General features: G+C 38.3%; 1 protein-coding gene across 1 annotated transcript in view; it reads left to right on the top strand.

The window, feature by feature from the left end:
• Bulli (regulator of MON1-CCZ1 complex protein bulli) overlaps nucleotides 1-22,666 on the top strand; it is a 214,775-nt gene that overhangs the window by 167,876 nt on the left and 24,233 nt on the right. Inside the window, exon 13 of the mRNA XM_067141454.2 lies at nucleotides 15,667-15,806. Coding sequence (XP_066997555.1) covers nucleotides 15,667-15,806 — 140 coding nt within the window. The remainder of the gene's footprint in view (nucleotides 1-15,666; nucleotides 15,807-22,666) is intronic.

Below are 22,666 nucleotides of genomic sequence, written 5' to 3'. Positions count from 1 at the left end.
GAAGAAGATGGATGGACCAACTGAGGGAAGACGTGGAGAGAAGAGGATGGAATTGGGAATCTGTCTTGGACAACAAAATGTTTTTGAATAGGCGACTTTGGAAGACGCTCGTTTGCAAACACCCTACCCGGCTCGCTGGAAGGGCAAACCGATGATGATGATGATGATGTGAGAAACACCACAGGTCTGGGCATTGCCTGTGATTAGAACTGCTATATGAGCGAAACTGTGGGTCTGCGTTGTCTATGATTAGTACATCCATGTGAGGAACACCATAGGTTTGTGTTGCCTGTAAGTGGCGCTGCAATGTGAGAAACACCATAGGTCTGCATTACATGAACGTATTACTTTACCTGCGAGTAGTGCTGTAATGTGTGGAATACCACGAGTCTACACTACTATTGATTAGTACCGCAACATGACAAATACCATTGTTCTACTTTACTAGCAATAAGTCCCTATATGAGGGGCCGATGACCTGGATTTTGGACTCCTTTAGACAACAAGCATCATCAATTCAGGATTATGCTTTAGAAGCAGTCCCCTGGTCAGTAATACTATTATTTTACTATAGTTTCTGGGAATGTGGGGCATTGTGGGTCGGATCCACTGATCGTTTTAAATTCATATTCACCCATTCATTCTTTGTGATCACATTTTGAATTTTGGTCAGTGGATGATTTTGGACTTTGAAATTGTCATCACACTTCGTCTCATTTCGTACCATTAGCGGCCGATGACCTAGATGTTAGGCTCTTTTAAACAGCAGGCATTATCATCATCATAATCAAAACGAAGAGGAAAGCTCATGACTAGGACCCAGGTGTTAATGACCTAAGAATTATTGACAAAAGACCTATAAACCGTTCCTAATATTATTATAAAATTACCTCAGTTTTTAAAAAGTGATGTAATAAATTTTATCAAATAATTTTATAATGAAATGAAATGGCATATGGCTTTTAGTGCTGGAAGTGTCAGAGGACATGTTTGGCTCGCTAGGTGCAGGTCTGTTGATTTGACTCCCGTAGGCGACCTGCGTGTCGTGATGAGGATGAAATGATGATGAAGAAGACACATACAGCCAGCCCCCGTGCCAGCAAAATTAACCATTGATGGTTAAAATTCCTGACCTGGCTGGGAATTGAACCCGGGACCCCTGTGACCAAAGGCCAGCACGCTAACCATTTAGCCATGGAGCCGAACAATTTAATAATAATTATCTTAGACAGATAATGAATATACTGTTAGAATAACTGTATTGTAGAATATACATTCTTAGTAGAATTAGTGTATTAATACTAATATAGTAATCAATAAATTAACAGTGTCCGACTCGTTGCGTTGGCTGAATGGTCAGCGTACTGGCCTTCGGTTCAGAGGGTCCCGGGTTCAATTCCCGGCCGGGTCGGGGATTTTAACCTTCATTGGTTAATTCCAATGGCCCAGGGGCTGGGTGTTTGTGCTGTCCCCAACATCCCTGCAACTCACACACCACACATAACACTATCTTCCACCACAATAACACGCAGTTACCTAGACATGGCAGATGCCGCCCACCCTCATCAGATGGTCTGCCTTACAAGGGCTGCACTTGGCTAGAAATAGCCACACAAAATTAATAAAATAAAAAATTAACAGTTATCACTAGGTGATTTTCATTTCTGCTGAAAAAATATATAACTAATTAAACATATCTTAACATTGCAATACTCCACCATAGTCATCCACAAGTTATCAAAAGTGAAGGAACGGTGTTTGTCAGGCAATACTGTTTTATACACTGAGAAACCTCTCTCTACTTTCACTGATGTAACAGGAGCATATTTAAAAAAACATTGTCACTGGCTGTTAAATCCATTTCAGAGATATCAGTTCTGAAGTCCTCATGACAAATACTAGCTATTTGACACACTGTCTGAAACCCTTTATTTTTATCCAATCCAGATTTTATTTTCTGCCTGACTGCCCCCCCCGCTCCCCCGATTTGTTCAATGCCATGCCACGTTCTTCTAGGTGAGCTAAGATTTCTGGCAGAAATGAACATTTTTATTTTATGCAATACCATTTACCTTCCATTTGAGGATCAGAAGGCAGGCCCTGTGAACTCCCAATTGCCTTAGCATCTGTCCTATCAAACCTATTAACTGCTTCTCCCACTGTCTAAAAATTGTCACTATGGTATATGCATGCAGTCAACCAGGTACCCCAGCGTGTTCAAAACTGGTGCTGGAGACAAAGCTACATTGGGGGCCCTTGTCTTTGAAGCAGGTCTGGACGGTGCTTTGACAAAACTTTCTTTACCATGGAAACTGGTCCATCTAATTCTGAATTTTTTTTTTTATCTGACCTTTTCTGCAATTCGATGAAAGCATGGGCCAGTCAGGTGACATGCACCATCTTACTGTGAAATGATTTGATAGAGTTTGCTGCCTTTATACCACGTAAGGCACTATATCAGCTTGGAAAAGGACCACATTCTGATGTTGTATTCCACTAGGCCATATTAAACAATGAATTTAGTGAACAGTTTGCATATCTGAGTCTGCTTAACTGCCTCTAAAACCTCTGAGTTCAGAAGAAAAGTTTGTCCGAGACTATTAGATTCTAGGTTCCCTATCACTACATTACCTACATAACATACCTCTGAATCTATAGTCTTGTCAATTGATACATAGTTTGCATATTTGAGTCTGGTTAACCGCCTCCAAAATCTCTGAGGCCATCGCCATAAGACCTATCTGTGTCAGTGCGACGTAAAAAAAAAACTGAGGTCAGAAGAAAAGTTTGTCCGAGACTACTATCATTACATTACCTACATAACATACCTCTGAATCCATAGTCTTGTCAATTGGTACGTAGATATTTTTCCCATTCACACATTCATGTATTCAGTTTAATGTGTCTTCATAACATTTTTATAGGTAGTATTTACGCAATGTTGATTCGTCTGGAATAGTATGATCAGTGTGGTGTTTAAGGTAATCACTTAATTTAGGATTGCTTAATTTTCCTTGTAGAATATTTGCACTAACAAACGCTTCACATAATTCCTTTTAAAAGGAAGATGACTTTATTACTTGATGTAGAAGCAGTTTCTTTTAACAGTAATTGGGACACTATTTCTTTTTTCAAATCTTCAAGAGCTCGTAAATGTTTTGTGTGCTCGACATGTCATACGGTAAACGTTTATCTCCAGCAACTTTGATTTCATACACTTTACAAAACAATATATTTTCATCAGTTGAGAATATGCTTTCACTGAATTCTGACACATACTGTTTGATGATGATGCTTGTTGTTTAAAGGGGCCTAACATCTAGGTCATCGGCCCGACATACAGTTTTAAATGGCTTGCAGTTGACTGTTTTTGTTTTGGCATTTCAGTTGCACTGCACAAAAAACACACAGACCTTTAAAAGTCCTAGCTAGAACTGTCGGCTAACTGAGTAAACGAGCATGGCTGCGTCAGAGCTGCCAACACAAGCCATATGGCACTGAGGGTTCTTTCGTGTGACTTATGTAATCCACACGTGCATGTGAAGAAATCGGTGACACAAACTGTACACACAAATGCATCAAGGTCAAGAAAGATTAAAATAACTGCATAAATAATAAAAATATAATGAAAGCAGATGAGCAATGCAGAACTACAGTAGTCCGAAAATGTATGCTGACATGTGTTTTATAACTTAGAAATACAGATATTATAAAAAATGATTTAAAATGAACATTTAACCGAAGTATGAAAATTTTTAAAAAATCTAAAATGCACCTAAACATTAAAAATTGACATTCTGGAAAACTTGGAGAAAATGCATTTTGATTACCTCTAAAAACCTTATATATCTAATATATTTATTGCAGAATACACTCAATTGCCATTAAGCATAGTCTCTGAATATTCAGAAAAAGAAATTACTTTTCGTCAAAATCCACATCCTACTGATGACAGTGAAATGATGACCATTATTACAAGAAAGTTCCTGGGTCTTTGACAGTCTAGTGAGATTAACTGTAGACGAGATACTACAATACACCATTACGCTGGCTGTGACTGTTGATGGTAAAATACTTCAACTGTATTGTATATTGAAATGAAAAATGATTCTAAAAGTAAATTATGCCGGGCAGAGTGGCTCAGACAGTTGAGGCGCTGGCCTTCTGACACCAACTTGGCAAGTTCGATCCTGGCTCAGTCCGATGGTATTTGAAGGTGCTCAAATACATCAGCCTTGTGTCGGTCGGTTTATTGGCATGTAAAAGAACTCCTGCGGGACTAAATTCCGGCACCTCACTGTCTTAGAAAACCATAAAGTAGTTAGTAGGACGTAAAGCAAAAGTAAATTATTGAAAGGAATTTGTAACAGAGTACTGGACAAGAGTAGATGAAGGCAAGCTTAATGAAAAACTTGTTAAAGACAGTATGAGGGTGACAACCAGGAGTAATGTGTTCCAGTCCAGGACCTTTTGCATCACACTCTTCTTAACCATACCCACTAGTTGTAACTGGGGCATTCTTCAGGCACTTTTATCTTTCATGTGTGATTTTATACTTTGTTTTGGCATTGTCTTTTCATTCATCTGTTCAATATATCAGAGCCATCTCAGACTACTTTTCTCCATTTTAGTGTTCAATGTTTTGACCTTTAATTCTTTCTATTTGTCTTCTTTTTTCTCTCTCTCTCTCCTTGTCCTCTGTAACATTCTTCACGGAAATTTAATTTCCATTGTTTTTGTATGTGTGTATGCCCCTTAGACTCGTTTCCTTACACGGGGTAGAGGATGAGGTAAGATGAAATTATATGGTGTGTTTTTCGCAGTTGGATGCCATTCCCAAGCCAACCTCAGTTGAGGAGCTAATGAACATAAAATGAATGAAGGTGATTCATTTCCATTGTCTGTATTTCATTTATATCCTTTTGTCACTGGTTAGGTCCCAGCTGTGTACATCATAATAGGTCGGCAAAAGCCAGACTTAATAGCTTAGGTTGGCGGGTTCCATCACGGCTGAGTCTGGTGGTATTTGAAGATGATCAGATACACCAGCTTCATGTCGGTACATTTACTGGCACATAAAGGAACTCCTGTGGGACAAAAATTAGGCACCTTCTTGGCATCTCTGAAAACCATAAAAGTAAAAGAATTATTATTATTATTATTATTATTATTATTATTATTATTATTATTATTATTATTATTATTATTATTATTATTATTATTTAGGTAAAAATTGCTGCCTCTGTGGATCAGTGAAAGAGTGTTGGTCTCCGGATCTCAAGATAGCGGCTTCAAATCCAGCAGAGGTAGTCGGATTTTTGGAGGGCAGGAAAGTCCATTCACCACTCCATGTCATACGATATTGGCATGTAAAAGATCTCTGGCGACACATTTGGTGTTTAACCAACAAAATTCATTAAGAATTCTGCCTAGACTCCCAAGAGAAATTCGGTTTACTCTGCCATCTAGTAAGCCTAGAGTAAAACAGAACATTAAAATTTATGAGCAGACAGCCAGATGGCATCGAGTTAGTCTCCACATGGTAGCTGAGGCCGTACAATTATTATTATTATTATTATTATTATTATTATTATTATTATTATTATTATTATTATTGATGTGGCCTGCTAAGGACCACATGCCACTTTCAGTTCAGTTCTTCATACTTTGTTGTTTTCTCTTCCGTTCCTTCCAATATTCTTTCATCCTTTCACTATGCTGCTTCTTTCTGTCCTCGGACCACTTTACACCAGGTTTTTTGTTCAATTTTCCTTGGGATCCCTCCATACTTACTACCCTCTTTCTAAAAATCTCTCTGTCTCCATAGTTTCTTCTTATATTATTTCTTTCTAAATCTTTCTTTACTTCTTGAATCCAGCTAGTTGTTGCCTTTTTGTCCCAAAGGGACTTGAATCTGGAATCATCCATTCTGTAAATATGACCAAAAAATTGCAATCTCCTTTTTCTTATGGTTTCTGTTATGTTTTCCATGTTCCTGTATATTTCATCATTAGATCTTAATTTCCATCTGTCTGTTAGGTCATCAGCCCAGAGGCTGGTTGGATCCTCAAATAGCACCACCAAAGGTTATGTGGTTATAAGGAAACCGCAAAAACCAATGGCAGCACCAAAATTAGGCGTACTAGGCAAGACGAGGAGTGAGGTAGTTTGCCATTGCTTTCCTCACTGGGCCAGAAAGTGTTATTGCAGCATGACTGACCCCATGAGCAACACCTTTCATAACACTCAGATGCACTAGTCGTGCTCTGAATGTCATTACTCAGCACCACCCATACCCCAGCAGCTTCCATATTGTCACAGCCATGGATGAGACTGGGACTTCGGTGGAAGCTACACTTTACTCTGGCCTGTGCCAAGAGATGGATCTGTTGTTTTCACAGGGCCTAAGATTTTTCTCATGATCCTACTTTTTAGTACCTCAAGTTTATCTAATCTATAGTTTAGTACCAGGCATTCACTTGGATATAGGCATTCCAGTTTCACCACTGTAGTGTACTGTAGAGCCTTATTTTAAGATTTTTAGATAGACACTTCTTGTTATAAAATTTTTTGTGATACCATATGCTCTTTCCATCTTGTGTACCCTTTCTTCTACTGCAGATTTGTCTAAACCACTTTCTTGAATTATTTCTCCCAGATATTTGAATTTCATTACTCTTTCCACTGGACCAGTATCTGTTGCCAAATATTTTGGAGCGTTCTTGATGTTTGTAATAAATTTTGTTTTTTCTATGGAGATTCTCAAACCTGTCTTGTTGGCATTTCTTCAAGAGATTGATTTGTGTTGTTGCTCTGGTTAGGCAGTGGGTTCACCGGCCTCAGATATTCTTGCGAAAATTTACCTTGAATTCCTTGAGCACACTAGAATTAACAACAAATTCGATAATATCCTTTTCTGGGCCAGGCATGTTGATGATGTTCTAGCAATTATAAATGAAAAATCAGCAGACGCTCCCATCACCCTTCAAGGTCTAAATAGCATCGACTCCCATATCAAATTCACTCTGGAATCAGAAACAGATCAAAAGATCAACTTTCTAGATCTAACCATCATAAGATACCCAGATTCTTTAACCTATAAAATTTATAGAAAACTCACCCAATCCGCAATTACTAATTGTCAAGATTCAACTCGCCCCCAACCTCACAAAAGAGCAATATATAATAGCCTAGTTCACCGAGCATTCAACATACCCATGGCCAAGAAAGATCTTTCCATTGAATTGAATACTATTCGTGGCATAGCAAAATTCAATGGCTTCGGTAGCCACTTTATAGAAGGTATTATCAATAAACATAAATTTCGTCCCAAAACAACACTTAAGAAAGAACTACCTAAATACGAATCCTTTTCCACTTTCACTTTTAATAACTAAATTCATAAGATCACTAATATTTTCAAGAAAAAAGGCATAAAAATAGCATTCAAAACCAATAATAACAATACACACGTTCTACATAACATGTCACACATCAACAAGGTCAACAGGTATGCAAAATCAGGTGTTTACAGGCTCAAATGTAACTCCTGCACTAATATTTCTTATGCAGAGCAAACTGGAAGAAGTTTTAAATAAGATTTTTTGAACACATCAACGCAGTCAAATATAATAAATTTTCGTCTATCGGCCAACATATGGTCGATTACAATCATAAATTCGTGAATATTGAACTAGACATGGGCATTCTTGAAATAGCTAACAAGGGCCCTCTGCTTAATGTAATTGAGAATTTTTATATACATCTGGACCAGTACTTTAATGCTAACTACAACCTTAACGAAATAACGGAAAAGTCCAATATTTTTATTTGATTTATTCATTACCTATTTCAGAAAAAACAATTTAGCGGATCAAAATCTTTCTTTAAGTTAATTAAAGGTCCTCCATCGATACAATCACCATCATTCCCCCACCCGTCGGCCCCGCTTTTAGCCACTTCCCATTTCCCCGCCCCTCCCTTCGCACACCACCTGCTCCACTGGGTTGCTCCTCCCTTCACTAACTTTCTTTTCCTCTTATTCCATGCCATTCTCATTACTCTAGTTGCACTCTACCAGTCAGGTCGTTCACATTGCGCGCAAGGTGAGTACTCATGTTTTCTTTCTTAGTTTTTCGCCATTCCCTTGCTTTAAAATATCTCGTGTTAATTCTAACTTTTTCATCAACAGGTTCTGTTGATTCCAACATGGATTGGGAATTTTCCTCATACCACAGCAAGAATACATTATATTATAAGAATGTTGTATGGTTTTGTCTACATTTAATTTCTCTGTCAGAAATAATGGACCTTAAATAAGACAGACACCCTCTGCACCAATGTAGAACTCAATAGAAGTATCTGGGCTTTGCATTCAACTGGCATTTTATACTTTTAATGTGCAATTTTAGAGTATTCACTATACAAGGGCATATTTTAATCATCATTGTAAAAAATCATGTGATACTATTCTTACAGTCTAATTGTAATTGATGTAAAACCTGAAAATTTTATTTGTCATTGATCAGTACAACATTATTTTACCTATCAACATTTCATCACTACACCATTTTATATGTACATTATCGCATCACATACACAGTTCACTCTTTTAATTTTTATTTCCACAATGTAATTTTGTTTTAGGACATCGGCAAATCCATAATTGTATCATAGTTAGGCTGTTGATGACCCAGATAGGGTCGAAACCAGTCCCTTGATAACATATTATAATGTATTTATGGACTTGCAATTATTGCACAGTATTGAATAGCTGGAATAAACTTTGTGAGTTATATGGGTTCAATCCAGATATGATCAAGAAAATCATTAATAAAGTTAGACTAAAATTAACTACAAAACTTTCTCGAATAAAACTCAACAAACCAAAATTCGCAAAGTTAACATTTACCAACCCAAAAATCCATCAAATTACTAATCCTTAAGAAAAAAAAAACAAGATGTAAAAATTGCTTACACCACGCAGAATACAAATAAAAATTTATTTTTTAATCATAACTCAGTCAATTAAACTAATAATAAATATTCAAGCTCAGGTATATATAGACTCAGGTGCCCAGTATGTAATTTTTCTTATGTTGGCCAAACTGGCTGCTGTTTCTCAACTAGATATGCAGAACATTATAATGCCCAAAAACATAATACGTTCTCTGCGATGAGTAACCACATGAAGGAAACAGGTCACAAATTTACTACAGTAGATCGGGATTTACAAATCTTAAAAAGAATTGAAAAAGGTAAGCTCATGATGGAATATGAAAACTTATACATCTTCCTAGATGAATAATTTAACAAAGACAAAAAAAATGATGTAATAGATAACAAAATTCCTCTTTACAAACAGATTCCAATTCTATTACAAAAACCATTCTTTCAGAATAGTAATTTTTATAAAATATTTAGCACCAAATCAGTAACACACACCACCCCCCTCCCCTTCTCACGCTGCCGGCAACCCCCCTCATGCGCAGCGAATAAGCCCTTAGCCACGCCTTCTTAAGCTCAACCCCCTCCACCAACACTTCACAAATACAACACGCGAAGTAAGAGCTTGGCGACTGCCAGTTGCTCTAAAGCTCTCAACATAAGTTAACATCTCAGCGGTCGAAGGGGTAAGTGTCAACACTTTTCATTTAACTTCCACTATTTAGTCCCCTAATTCCAATTATGGTTCTTCATTAAATTTTCAAAATAACTCTTTAATTACAGTTTTTCATCACACACTTGGCTACTCACCGATTGACAACAACTTTTACTACAATAACGTTCCCTTTCGACTAGTACGCTCACTTCAACACGTTCAACAACAAAGAGCCACACCTATCACAAACTCTTCCCGCAAATACTACATCAAAGAAGATGGCTTAATAACGTCTACACAAACTCCAATATAGCCTACAACACCAGCATTCTAACTAATATTATCTCAAAAAAGAACCACGCCATATGAAAATTCTTCAAAATTTGTAAGCATTTAAATGAAAATCATTACTTATCAACTTGAAGAACCAACGACTATTACCAATGCTCAACTTTCCTCAAGTTTCTAACAACAAGCCATTTGACAATTAATTGGAATGTGCTTTCCGATTTTTAACTTTATTGTAATATCTTTTAATATCAAGAATCAACCACCTACGTCATAATTCTCAAATAAATGTCATGGTTTTAGGCTCAAATATTAACACAAATGTTATTAAGTAATAGTATACTACATTTTATATTGTAATAGTTATTTACCAGGCGAGTTGGCCGTGCGGTTACGGTCACGCGGCTGTGAACTTGCATCCAGGAGATATTGGGTTCGAATCCCACTGTCGTCAGCCCTGAAAATGGTTTTCCGTGGTTTCCCATTTTCACACCAGGCAAATGCTGGGGTTGTACCTTAACAAAGGCCACAGCCGCTTCCTTCCAATTCCTAGCCCTTTCCTATCCCATCGTCGCCATAAGACCTATCTGTGTCGGTGCAACGTAAAACAACTAGCGGGGGGGGGGGGGAAGTTGTTTTCCATTTTACTAGACATAGTTACTTTTTAACAGTATTCATAAATCATTTTCAATAAGGTACCTGATCTATTCCTAAGGTAAAATATGGCTGATGATGCCTACTATTGATAGGCGAAACATGTACCATCCAATGTATTAATTTTAGGTTAACAATTTTGATAAGGACAAAGTCCTAATTTTTAAGATTGTATTGTGTTGAATAGGTGGGCAAACAATAAAAATGTACAGGGGTCCTACTCTTTGAAAAATGAAGGTATTGGCCAAAGAAAGACGAGGAATATAAAAGGCGTAAAAATGAAAAACCCCTAGGCCTCGGAAACCTAATAATGTTGGGGTCGGAAAAGAACAAGAGTTGACCAAGGGAGGTTGGATAGGATAGATGAAAGTGAGGAGCCTGGCACAAGTAAAATGGAGGCAATGCCAGACTCAGCTAAAAGCCCCATGGTTGCCAACCTACACTCCAAAGTTAAGAGCCACTGGGACCCCTTTTATTCACACCTCTTACGACAGGCATGGTATGTCGTGTTATTCTACCAACCCCACCCACAACGGGATGAACATACTAGTCATCCACTACTCAAGTACTTGAGGTAAATCACCCCAATGGCATTGGTCACTTTCGCCCCGTTAGGTTCTTGCCAGGGGAGGCAATCTATGCATCCCGCTCGATGTTACCTTGGAGGAGGATCAAGGCGGCGGTGCCTTGCGCATTCTGACTTTCTCCAAGTTGCTTACAGATGGCAGAGGGTAGTACGTGTACGTGGTTTGTGACAAATATTCCAAGTGCAGTGACGTGTGGAGTGTTTCAGAACTATATCTGCCACCGAATGCAATTTTGAGATTGAATGCACTACGTCCTTACCTTCTCCATTTGCTCTCTCTCTCTTTCTTTCTTTCTACAGTAGATTGGATGGCGAGACTACACCAGCACCACACGTAGTCGAGCAACAAAGCCAGTGTCGTTGCACTGAACATTTGAACTTCTGAGAGATGGAATTAGTAATATTTGTCTTGAAACAACCTAAAATCATACTTTGGACAGTTCTCTGCACTATCATAATGCATGCAATGAATGCTTTGCATGCAAGGAAAATACGCCTCTGCTACTCAATGAAACTTTTGGTCTGTGTGCATTTAATAAGTCATGAAAATATTCCTCTCATTTGCTATTTATATCTGCTAGTGTTGTCAATAGTATTCCATATTTGTCCTTTATAAATCTAATGTTAACATTTCCAGTCTTTCCTTCCATAAGTGCTCTATTTTCATTCCTCGGTAAGGGTTGTCTTGACTTATTTCTTTTAGCTCCCTCTAGAACATAGGTCATTCAAGAAGCTCCACTGTCACACTTTATCAGTCAGTCAACAAATAAGTCAGTCAGTCAATCAGTCACCACTGATCTGCATTTAGGGCTCTCACCCAGGTGGCAGATTTCCCTGTCACTTGTTTACCTTATCTTTTTTTTTAAATGATTTCAAAAAGTTGGAAATCTATCAAACTTCTCCCTTAGTAAATTATTCCAATCTGTAATTCCTCATGCTATAAACGAGTATTTGCCCCAACTTGCCCTCGTGAATTCCATATTTATTGTTCATGATCCTCATAATCTCTCACCAGCTCTTTCCCTGTTGTTGACCCTCATCCTCAATGAAACATCTTAATGATTGTTTAGGCCTTCCCCTTTCCAAACACCCAGGGAATTCCATCAAGAATGTTTTTAAGTTTGTATAGTGGCTACTGCTTGATGAAGTATACTACTCGCTCTTAATTTTCTCTCATTTCGATGTCCTATTCGTATTCCATGTTTTTGGTTAAGGTCATCAACTTAGAATTAGTCGAGCTATGCTTTGTAAATGTTTCTTTAATAGTAGAATTTAAGGTATGCAGACTATTAACCTGCAGCACCCAATCTTAAGTGTGGCAGGGTTGTCACCCAAAACTTCAGGTTGGCTAATTTTCTACAAGGGAATTTTTTTCCCTTTTATTTGAAGATAGGAGTTTCTCTCTTTTTTTTTTTTTCAAAGAGTGTGAAGAACCTTCCACCATCTGCACCATTGTGAAGATAGCATCCTCTGTTGCAGCCATCATTGAGGACTTTGCCATAACTCTGGCAAGGGACCAAGTCCCTCACCCTCAACCTATCAACTTGGGTGGCCCTGCCAGGAACTGAAACTCCTGCTGGCATTGCTCTTAGGATCACTGAGACACACAAGCCTCCCCACTGGGTCAAGCTACCAGACCATAGGGGAGGCAGACCTAGATATGAATGCAGATTAAAGTGGATGTAGACCGGTTCAGACCATTCTCTGGATTGACGACCCAAACACTAATACTTTTAGTTAATTGATTAAAAAGATGGCTTAGATACAAGTCATTACTAGGGCTCGGAAGTTGAGGAAAAGTCTTCTTTTTCCTCAAATGTCTGAAGATGAGGCCCAGCATAATAAATGTTCATTACGGGACATTGTAGACCAGAAAATGGTGGGTTTTATTTGTCCTTTTTGCCTTTTTTTGTGTTATATGGCTTATATGCCAACGGCCGTAGCCGTGTTGAAACACTGGATCCCGTAAGATCTCCGAAGTTAAGCAACATTGGGCATGGTCAGGAGTTGGATGGGTTGCCACGCGCTGTTGGTGGGGGGGTAAGGGAATGGAGGAGCGGAAAGGAACTGGTCACCCTACCACACGTAAACTCCGGCTCGGGAACACCTCTGTGGAGGTTCGGACCTGCCTTCGGGCAGAATAACCCTTACCTTACCTATGGCTTATATGTTCTTTTTTAGGTCTTAACAGCATTTTTTGGCAACTTCATCTTCTTTAATCTACTGCCCATTCTCAGTTCAAATCATCATTAGTTCATCCATCACCTCTTAAACATGTTTTCTTTAGTAATAGAGAAAATGAAATGAAAATGAAATGAAATGAAAAAATGAAATTAATGCTTGGAAAATATCAGAGGTATTAAATTTTATGCAAGATAATAAAATACTGAAAGGAGAAAATATTGATCTGAGTGTTTTTGGAGAGGTATGAACCCTTAACATTCGTTGATGTGGTGAAAACTTTCTTGATGTTTTGCAACGTGCTGTCTGAAAACCAACGATCCTGTACACGTAAAATCCTGGAGATGAGTAATTGCAACATACTGCAAAGCCAACTGAGGTAAGGTTTCCGAACTCCGATTTCTGCAACCCTGCTGTGCTTAAGCCAGATATGAAGTATGAACCCTTAACATCCGTTGATGTGGAGAGAAGTTTCTCGATGTTTCACAATGTGCTGTCTGAAAACAGACGATCCTTTACACCTAAGAACCTGGAGTTATACTAATTTCAATGTCTTTCTCTAGGATGTCCATTGTGGGTTTACCAAATTCATTCTAGGTGGAGAAAACATTTCGTTCTAAATTCTGCAAGTACTTTTTTAACAAACATGGAATTTTTTTTTTTAAATTATGTTAATCTAAAAATATTTAATGTATGTTTGAAGAAGTATTTCACTCATATATTTTTGCACTGTATGTTGCATACCACCAGAATTTTGCATTTTAAAACATTATATTCCTTCATTAAATAATTAAAACTAAAATTATGAATGAATCTGTATCACATTTTTCTTCCTTTTTGCCAGTTTTTAGGTCTATTTTGGGTGATATTTTTAGGTCATTTTACAGGTCTTTTTTAGGCAATTTACGAGGGGCGTTTGAAAAGTCCGTGCAAAAATAAAAACTACTTATGTGTTTGGGGTAAGCCTATTTTATTTTTCGACATAGTCTCATTTTAGGCTTATACACTTCATCCAACGATGTTCCAGTTTGTTGATTCCTTCTGAATAATAGGATTTGTCCAAGTCTGCAAAATATCCATTAGTGTTTGCAATCTCCTCCTTGTAATTGGGGAACAAATAGTGGTCCGAGGGAGCCAAGTCTGGAGAATAGGGGGGATGCGAAAAGAGTTGGAATCCTATTTCCATTAATTTTGCAACCACAACTGCTGAGGTGTGTGCTGGTGCATTGTCGTAATGGAAAAGAACTTTCTTGTGGGCCAATCGCGGGCATTTTTTTTGCAGCTCGGTTTTCAAGCGGTCCAATAACGATGAATAATATGCACCTGTAATAGTTTTACCCTTTTCCAGATAGTAGATGAGGATTATCCCTTGCGAATCCCAAAAGACAGTCGCCATAACCTTTCCGGCCGAAGGAACGGTCTTCGCCTTTTTTGGTGCAGATTCCCCCCTGGTAACCCATTGTTTAGATTGTTGTTTGGTCTCAGGAGTATACTAATGTGTCCATGTTTCATCCGCAGTGACAAAATTACGCTTAAAGTCCTCCAGATTCTTCTGGAACAGCTGCAAACCATCCTTGCAACACTTCACACGATTCCGTTTTTGGTCAAGTGTGAGCAATCGCGGTACCCATCTTGCGGATAGCTTTCTCATGTCCAAATGTTTATGCAAAATATAATGTACCCATTCAGTCGAGATGCCCACAGCACTAGCAATCTCACGCACCTTAACTCTTCTGTCATCCATCACCATATCATAGATTTGATCAATGATTTCTGGATTCATAACCTCCAGAGGCCGTCCAGAACGTTCAGCGTCACTTGTGCCCATATGGCCAGTCCAAAAATTTTGAAACCACTTATAAACTGTTCTAATCGAAGGTCCAGAGTCACCATAATGTTTATCAAGCTTCTCTTTAGTCTCCTGAGGCGTTTTGCTTTTCATAAAGTAATGTTTAATCACCACACAAAATTCTTTTTCGTCCATTTCTTGAAAATCACTCGACTTCCTTCATTCACACGAATGCCAAACACAAAGAAATAGACCAATATGGCTGAAACTTGGTGTGTGTTCATTGAAGAGATGCTACTAAGTAAACATGACCTCGATACGCGCCGATGGTGCCATCTTTCGGACTTTGCACGGACTTTTCAATCCACCTTCGTATAGGTCTTCAGCTTCTGAGCCCTAGTCATTACACAATGGAATGATGTGGGACTGATAACCTTATAGCTCTTATCTCTGAAAATAAACAAGTACAACAGTTGCCTCTTTCTTTTTTGTATTATATAAATTGAAATTTTAAACTAAATCCAATGTATAATTCTGAGTAGCTTGTAATTGTAACTTTGTGAACAGGCTTGTTTGCTGCTGTCCTTGGAGAATCTGTATCCAGCTGCTCATCAGCTTGCCCTGGATATGTTAAGGCGGCTGTCCACAGCTAATGAGGAAATCATTGAGGTGCTCTTGTCTAAACAGCAAATACTTCCTGCTCTTAGGTATGTTATTATTCAAGAGTGTATACATAGGCTAAATTCCTAATTCAGACAAACAGTTAATCACAGGCTTCATCTAGGAAGGTGATATTTTCCTTTGGTTTGTAGTATCTGAAGCCATCTCTCTTTAGTTTCGACTCAGTTAATTTTTAACTGTTCGGCTCTTCAGTCTGCCGAAACTAATTTTGAATCAAATTTATAAACCATCTGAAAAGGAAAACATATGGTAACAGAATTATACGTGAAAAAAAGCCAGGTTAATTGGCTCAGACAGTTGAGGTGCTGGCTTTCTGACCCTAACTTGGTTGGTTTGATCCTAGCTCAGACCGGTGGTAATTGAAGGTGCTCACATACGTCAGTCTCGTGTCGGTAAATTTACTGGCATGTAAAAGAAATCCTGTAGGCAAAAATCCAGCACCTCACCATCTCCGAAAACTGTCAAAAAAGATGGTTAGTTGGAGGTAAAAACAATAACATTATTATACCTGAAAAAGTAACAATTAAGGTAGAATGACATGTTTTGTTCTTTAAAGAACATTATCAGATTCTATCAGATCTCACTCAAAAATTAGAAATGTATAAACATTTATGTTTAAATTCTGTTTAAATACTTAAAAACTTGAAATTTGGAATTTATTTTATCTCCACTCTAGCACAGAATGCAAGTTGGTGTAATACCAGTACTCTACCATCCCACAGCCCCTGGCCTGGCCAGGTCAATGACACTCTGAAACGTACTTTAGGTTTGTTTTTAATTCTTAGTGTTCCCATTGTTATTGTTGGATTCATCACTCCATGGAGTGGTTTGATGCAGCCTTCAGCGCCACCTTATCCTGTGCCAGCATTTTTATTTCTTTTACGTAAATAGTACATCCTACTTCTGCTCTAATCTCTTTGTCATATTCATACCTTGATCTACCCCTGCCGTTCTTACTGCCTATACTTCCCTCAAAAACCAAGTGAACAAGTCCTGGGTGTCTCAGGTTGTGTCCTATCATTCTATCCCTTCTTCTCGTCAAATTTAGCCAAATTGATCTCCTTTCACCAATTCGATTCAGTATCTCTTCATTCGGGATTCGATATACCCATCTCACCTTCAGCATTCTTCTGTAACACCATGTTTCAAAAGCTTCTATTCTCTTTCTTTCTGAGCTAGTTATCGTCCATGTTTCACTTTCATACAATGCCATGCTCTGGATGAAAGTCTTCAAAAATATCATTCTAATTCCTATATCAATATTCGAAGTGAGCAAATTTCCTTTCTTAAGAAAGGCCTTCCTGGCTTATGCTAGTTTTTATTTTATGTCCTCCTTACTTCTGCCATCATTAGTTATATTACTACCCAAGTAACAATATTCGTCTACTTCCTTTCACACTTCATTTCCTAATCTAATATTTCATGCATCACCTGATGTTATTCAACTGCACTTCATTACCTTTGTTTTGGACTTATTTATTTTCATCTCATACTCCTTCGCTAGGACTCTGTCCATGCCATTCAGCAATTTATCCAGATCTTCTGCAGACTTAGATAAAATAACAATATCATCTGCAGATCTTAGGGCTTTGATTTTTTGTTTTGGATTGTGATTCCCTTTCCAAATTCCTCTTTTATTTCCTTTACCACCTGCTCTATACAAATATTGAAAAGGAGGGGAGGCAAACTGCAGCTTTACCTCACTCATTTCTGGATGGCTGCTTCTTTTTCAAAGGTCTTGATTCTTATCAGTGCAAACTGATTTTTATACAGATATTAGATAATTCTTCTTTCACGGTATCTGATCCCAATCACCTTCAGAATCTCAAATAACCTGGTCTAGTCAACATTTTCGAATGCATCTCATAGTTCTATGAAAACCATGTACATGTGCTTGTCCTTCTTAATTCTATCCTCTAAGGTCAGATGTAAAGTCAGGATTCAGGATTGCTTCAAATGTTCCCACATTACTTCTGAAGCCAAATTGATCTCCCAACTGTTTCAACTTGTTTTTCCATTCTTCTGTAAATAATACATGTTAACATTTTGCAGCCATGAGATACTAAACTAATGGTGTAGTAGTTTTCACACCTGTCAGCACTGGCTTTCTTGGGAATAGGTATAACAACATTCTGCCAAAAATTGGATAGCACTTCTCCTGTATCATACATCTTACACACTAAATGGAATAACCTCGCCATGCTGGTTTCTCCCAAGGCAGTAATTCTTGAGTATATGTCATCAATTCCAGGTGCCTTGTTTCTATTTAGGTCTCTCAAAGCTCTGTCAAATTCTGGCCTCAAAATTGGGTATCCCATTTCATGAGCATCAACAGCCCGTTCTTGTTCCAGAACCATATTATTGTTATTTATTATCATTTAGGGGTTCTTAATGAGCAAAAATGGGCAAATGGGTAATTTTTCTTTTATGTTATTTTCTGCTGACATCAACTCTTCTGTAACTGTTTTCTTTTCTCTTTTTACAATTGGCTTTATGTTGCACCAACACAGATAGGTCTTATGGCAACAATGGGATATGAAAGGGCTGGGAGTGGGAAGGAAGCGTCTGTGGCCTTAATTAAGGTACAGAATCTTTGCTTGGTGAGAAAATGGGATAACACGGAAAACCATCTTCACGTCTACCGACAGTGTGGTTCGACCCACTATTTCCTGAATGCAAGCTCATAGCTGCGTGCCCTTAACCGTATGTCAAACTCGCTCCGTTTTTGTAACTGTACTTGCAGTTGTATTTATATGTATGAGTGTGAATAAGTCCAATAGGACTATGCAAAATACTTGCAGGCGTGCATTTGCCTTCCTTTGTGCCCATATTTCTTTCATTCTTTTATTGTGGGGGTCTTTGCTGTCTTCAGATCAGTTGTTGCAGTCTTTTCCTTTGGCCTTTCCTCTTGGATATCTGCTGGTGTAATTCCTGCCTGTTTCAAATCGGTTTTGATTTTTCCAATCCGTTTCATAGTGTCTTTTTTGGCTTTACTCTTGTTTTCGTAGAATTTGACTATTTGTTTTGTAAGTCTGTCTGGATGCACTCTTTTAATATGTCCATAGAGTCTTCACGTGCATTTTCTAATGTCACTGTTAATAATCATGTATTGTTTGATTTCCTGTCTGCCTCCTAGTTGGTGTTGTCCATTGGTGAGTTTCGGGCCTAGAATTATTCTTATGATTTTGTTTTCCTTTTTCTCACTGTATTCAGTGCCTGCTTTCTTGTTTTAATATTAGCGTTTCTGACCAATAAAGACATTCCGGTTTAATGACTGTATTGTAATGGCATAGTTTTGTGTGCTGGGAGATACATTTTTTGTTGTAGATATTTTAATAATAATAAAAATGTTATTTGTTTTACGTCCCACTAACTACGTTTATGGTTTTCGGAGACACCAAGGTGCCAGAATTTAGTCCCGCAGGAGTTCTTTTCCGTGCTAGTAAATCTACCGACACGAGGTTGACGTATTTGAGCACCTTCAAATACCACCGGACTGAGCCAGGATCGTCAGGAGGCCAGCGCCTCAACCGTCTGAGTCGCTCAGCCCACCTGTCGATTTTTTTGGTGAATCGGTATGCAGTTTCCATCTTTTGGCATCTAATTTCATTAGCTTTTGTTTGAAGTCCATTTTGCTGAATTGTTTCACCAAGATACTTAAATTGTGACAACTCGTTTAATTTTGCCATATTTTGTCTCCATGAATTTTGGTGGTTGTTTGTTGCAGGTCAGAGAATTTGAAACAAATTTGCACATTTGTTGATTTCAAAAAAGCCTACGATTCAGTTGATCGCAAGTCACTCTTCCAAATATTGAAAGAACAAGGTGTAGACATGAAAAGCACTCACAATTATAAAGCAGACACTGATGGACACGAAGTCCAAGGTCTAATTCGTAAGGGAAATCTCAGATCCCTTTGAAATCAAAATGGGAGTAGGGCAAGGAGATGGACTCCCACCTTTACTCTTCAACTGCATCCCTGAAAAACTTATAAGAATGGTGCAAACAAAAATTAGTCCTCAGAATTCTCCAATCACTTTATGCAGAGGAAAATTAGCAATTGATTGCCTAGCATTTGCAGGTGACCAAGCAGTCTTAACCCGAGACATTTCAACAGCCCAAAATCTGATTGAACTTACAGTTGTTTATCATCATCATCATCATCATCATCATCATCATCAACATCATCATCATCTTATACATGCCTTCTAAAGGTTGAATGCCGATTATATCTATTCGCATTTTCATGTTCTTTGTATCTGGTGTGGAAATTTAGTTTTGTTTGACCTATATAGCCTATGCAGCCTTGAAGTTTGTTTCTCAACATTTGAGTTCATTCATTTTATGCTACCATTTTTCATTATTTTTACTCTTATATTATTATCATACTTTAAACTGTTTTTGAAAAAAAAAATTGAAAATTACTTATGGGGTTTCTAATGAGCTCCTAATGGGCTGGCTAGTTTTCCTTTTATTTGTCTGTTGTGTCATTTTTGGTTATGTGAACACCTTTCGTGGAACTATATTTGTAGTTTTATTTATTATTATTATTATTATTATTATTATTATTATTATTATTATTATTATTATTATTATTATTATTATTATTATTATTATTATTATTATTATTATTATTGTTACGGAGTATAGTGGATGTGCAGAGGTGAAAGAAGGTGCGGGGGTGAACAGGTCTCAAAATGCGAAATTAAAGTTAAGATAAAACTTAACAAGGTTATATTTTCTTTTCAAGATTAAGAAATAACAAATAGAACAGGTACTCAGTAGCCGAAACACAATTCGAAAATGTACAATTACAGTGATTACAGGATTTGGGCTCCGAGAGCCAGACACACAATTCTTGAGCTATAAGCCCAACTTTACGATATACAGAATTCAACAAAGGGGCAGAAGACCCCAATCATGCCTAGGAGCACTTGCTCCTCTTTACACGGTAAAGCCTCCTCGAGGCATACAACAACTCAATTTTCAAGAAAGAGCAACTCACTCTCAAAATTTAAGCCTATCAAAGGCCACACCAAACTCCACATTCAAGTTGTCCTCCAAGGACATGAAAACAGGGGTAAAAATACCTAACCTACTGAGGCCTATTAAGTAAAGAAACAGGAAAATTACATGGCCTCTAAAATACCAACTTGAGAGGAGGCGTTCTTGCACTCCTAATACACTTTATATAAAACCTACTTGGCACTAGGCCGTTACTGCAAGAGCTAATCCCATACTAAAGAGGTGACTTTTAGAAGGAAACAATTTACATTACGTTAAGGAAGAAACGGTTGTGAAAATAAGTTCACCTCAATGCAATATGAGTGGGAGCTCGAGAGGGTTAAGCACTCTCTATCCCAATATGTAGTTTAAAAGATAGAATTGATACAAAGTGTCTTTACATTTTAGGGAAAGTTACATGGTGGAAAGGCTTCGGACCTGCCCCGAGAGTTAAACTGCTGAGCTGACAAGAAAAGAAGTTATTAAACGGCCATTACCTGGTGGCTGAGCTGCTGCCCGAAGAAAGAGGCGCTTCCCGCCCCCTGCTACGTACTTTACGCACTGATAGATGTCACTGAAGTGGCCCGGAGACCCGAAAATCAGCAGTTTATATACCCTCGTGGAAAGTTCGAGGCGTTTCAGGAATGAGAACACCCTCCCACAAAAATTTTTTTGGTTAACGACGAAAACCCCTACACTAGATGAGGAAGAAACACCTTATTGGTGGAAAATTAATTACAGAAAATTATGATTGGCCAGTTTCAAAACTGGCAGAAAGAAAGGGTTAATATTGCCAACTTAAACAATAACTGAAAGAAATTTAACAAAGAACAAACTTATGAATTCAAAATTTCTCCAAAAACATAGTTCTTTCACTTCGCACTAGGGTGCACAATTGTAGTTCTTCAGTAGTGCCATCTGGAAGAGAATGTCCACACTTCTTACTACAGGCAAAACAAAAATACATCGAAAACGACCCAGTTCAGAAACTTCAAAATTTCCAAGTAGTGACATCTTCTTAGAAACTTGAAAATTAACACAGTAGATAAAGTTCAGACTTCCTCCAGTAGAGGAGTTTCAATTGGAGTAAAGTTTGAATTAGCGGCGTGGGGGTGTACCACCCGGTACAGACCTCCCCCCCAAAAGTTCCTCCAAGGGGTAACACAGAAGAACATAAACTTTTGTTTCAAAATAAGGTCCATGTTATGATGTTGATATAGAAATTAATTGCAGAAGCATTTATAAAAATTTTCTAAATTTGGTTTGATTCAGTTTCAGAATTCTTTATAGTAACTTTAGATGTAAAGTCTGTATGCTTGTAGAGGTTGAATTCAGAAGGAAACTTTCAGTTTTTAAAGTTGAGGAAAAATTTTCTAAGTCCACCAGATATTGCAGTTGGGTTCAAAACTGTAGTAATTATTGATATTAAATGTCTATGTAGCTGATTACATATATCCAAGGTTGATTAAGTTAGACGGCCAGACCGGCCGCTGCTGCTTGCGTCCAGAGGAGGCCGCTCGGACCCCTCAAGTACCCTGAGATACCGCTCGCCCGCACTATGAGAGGGGTAGTGGAGTTGAAGCACGCCGCGCCCGCGGCGAACATGCAGGTCGCGGGCCAGTTACAGGTTGTGCGCCGCACATCAACCTTGGCCGGGAGGAGGACTCCGGCTCGCCGTACACTGGTTGGCCTCACTGGAGAAGGGCGGGCCCATACCCTGCCTCAGTAGCGGTACAGCGCCGCGCTGCTGCGGGGGCACTGAAACATTAAAGCTCGGCGGCAGAATTTTGTTGGACCAGAATGATTTTAGGGTACATTCATTGTGGTGGAACTGAGGGGCCAGCGGCGTAGAAATATTTATTTCATTTGAAAGCCACCGTGT

This window comes from Anabrus simplex, chromosome 2 (genome assembly GCF_040414725.1).
Source record: "Anabrus simplex isolate iqAnaSimp1 chromosome 2, ASM4041472v1, whole genome shotgun sequence".
NCBI classification, from domain to species: domain Eukaryota; kingdom Metazoa; phylum Arthropoda; class Insecta; order Orthoptera; family Tettigoniidae; genus Anabrus; species Anabrus simplex.
This window is presented reverse-complemented; position numbering and strand designations above follow the sequence as displayed.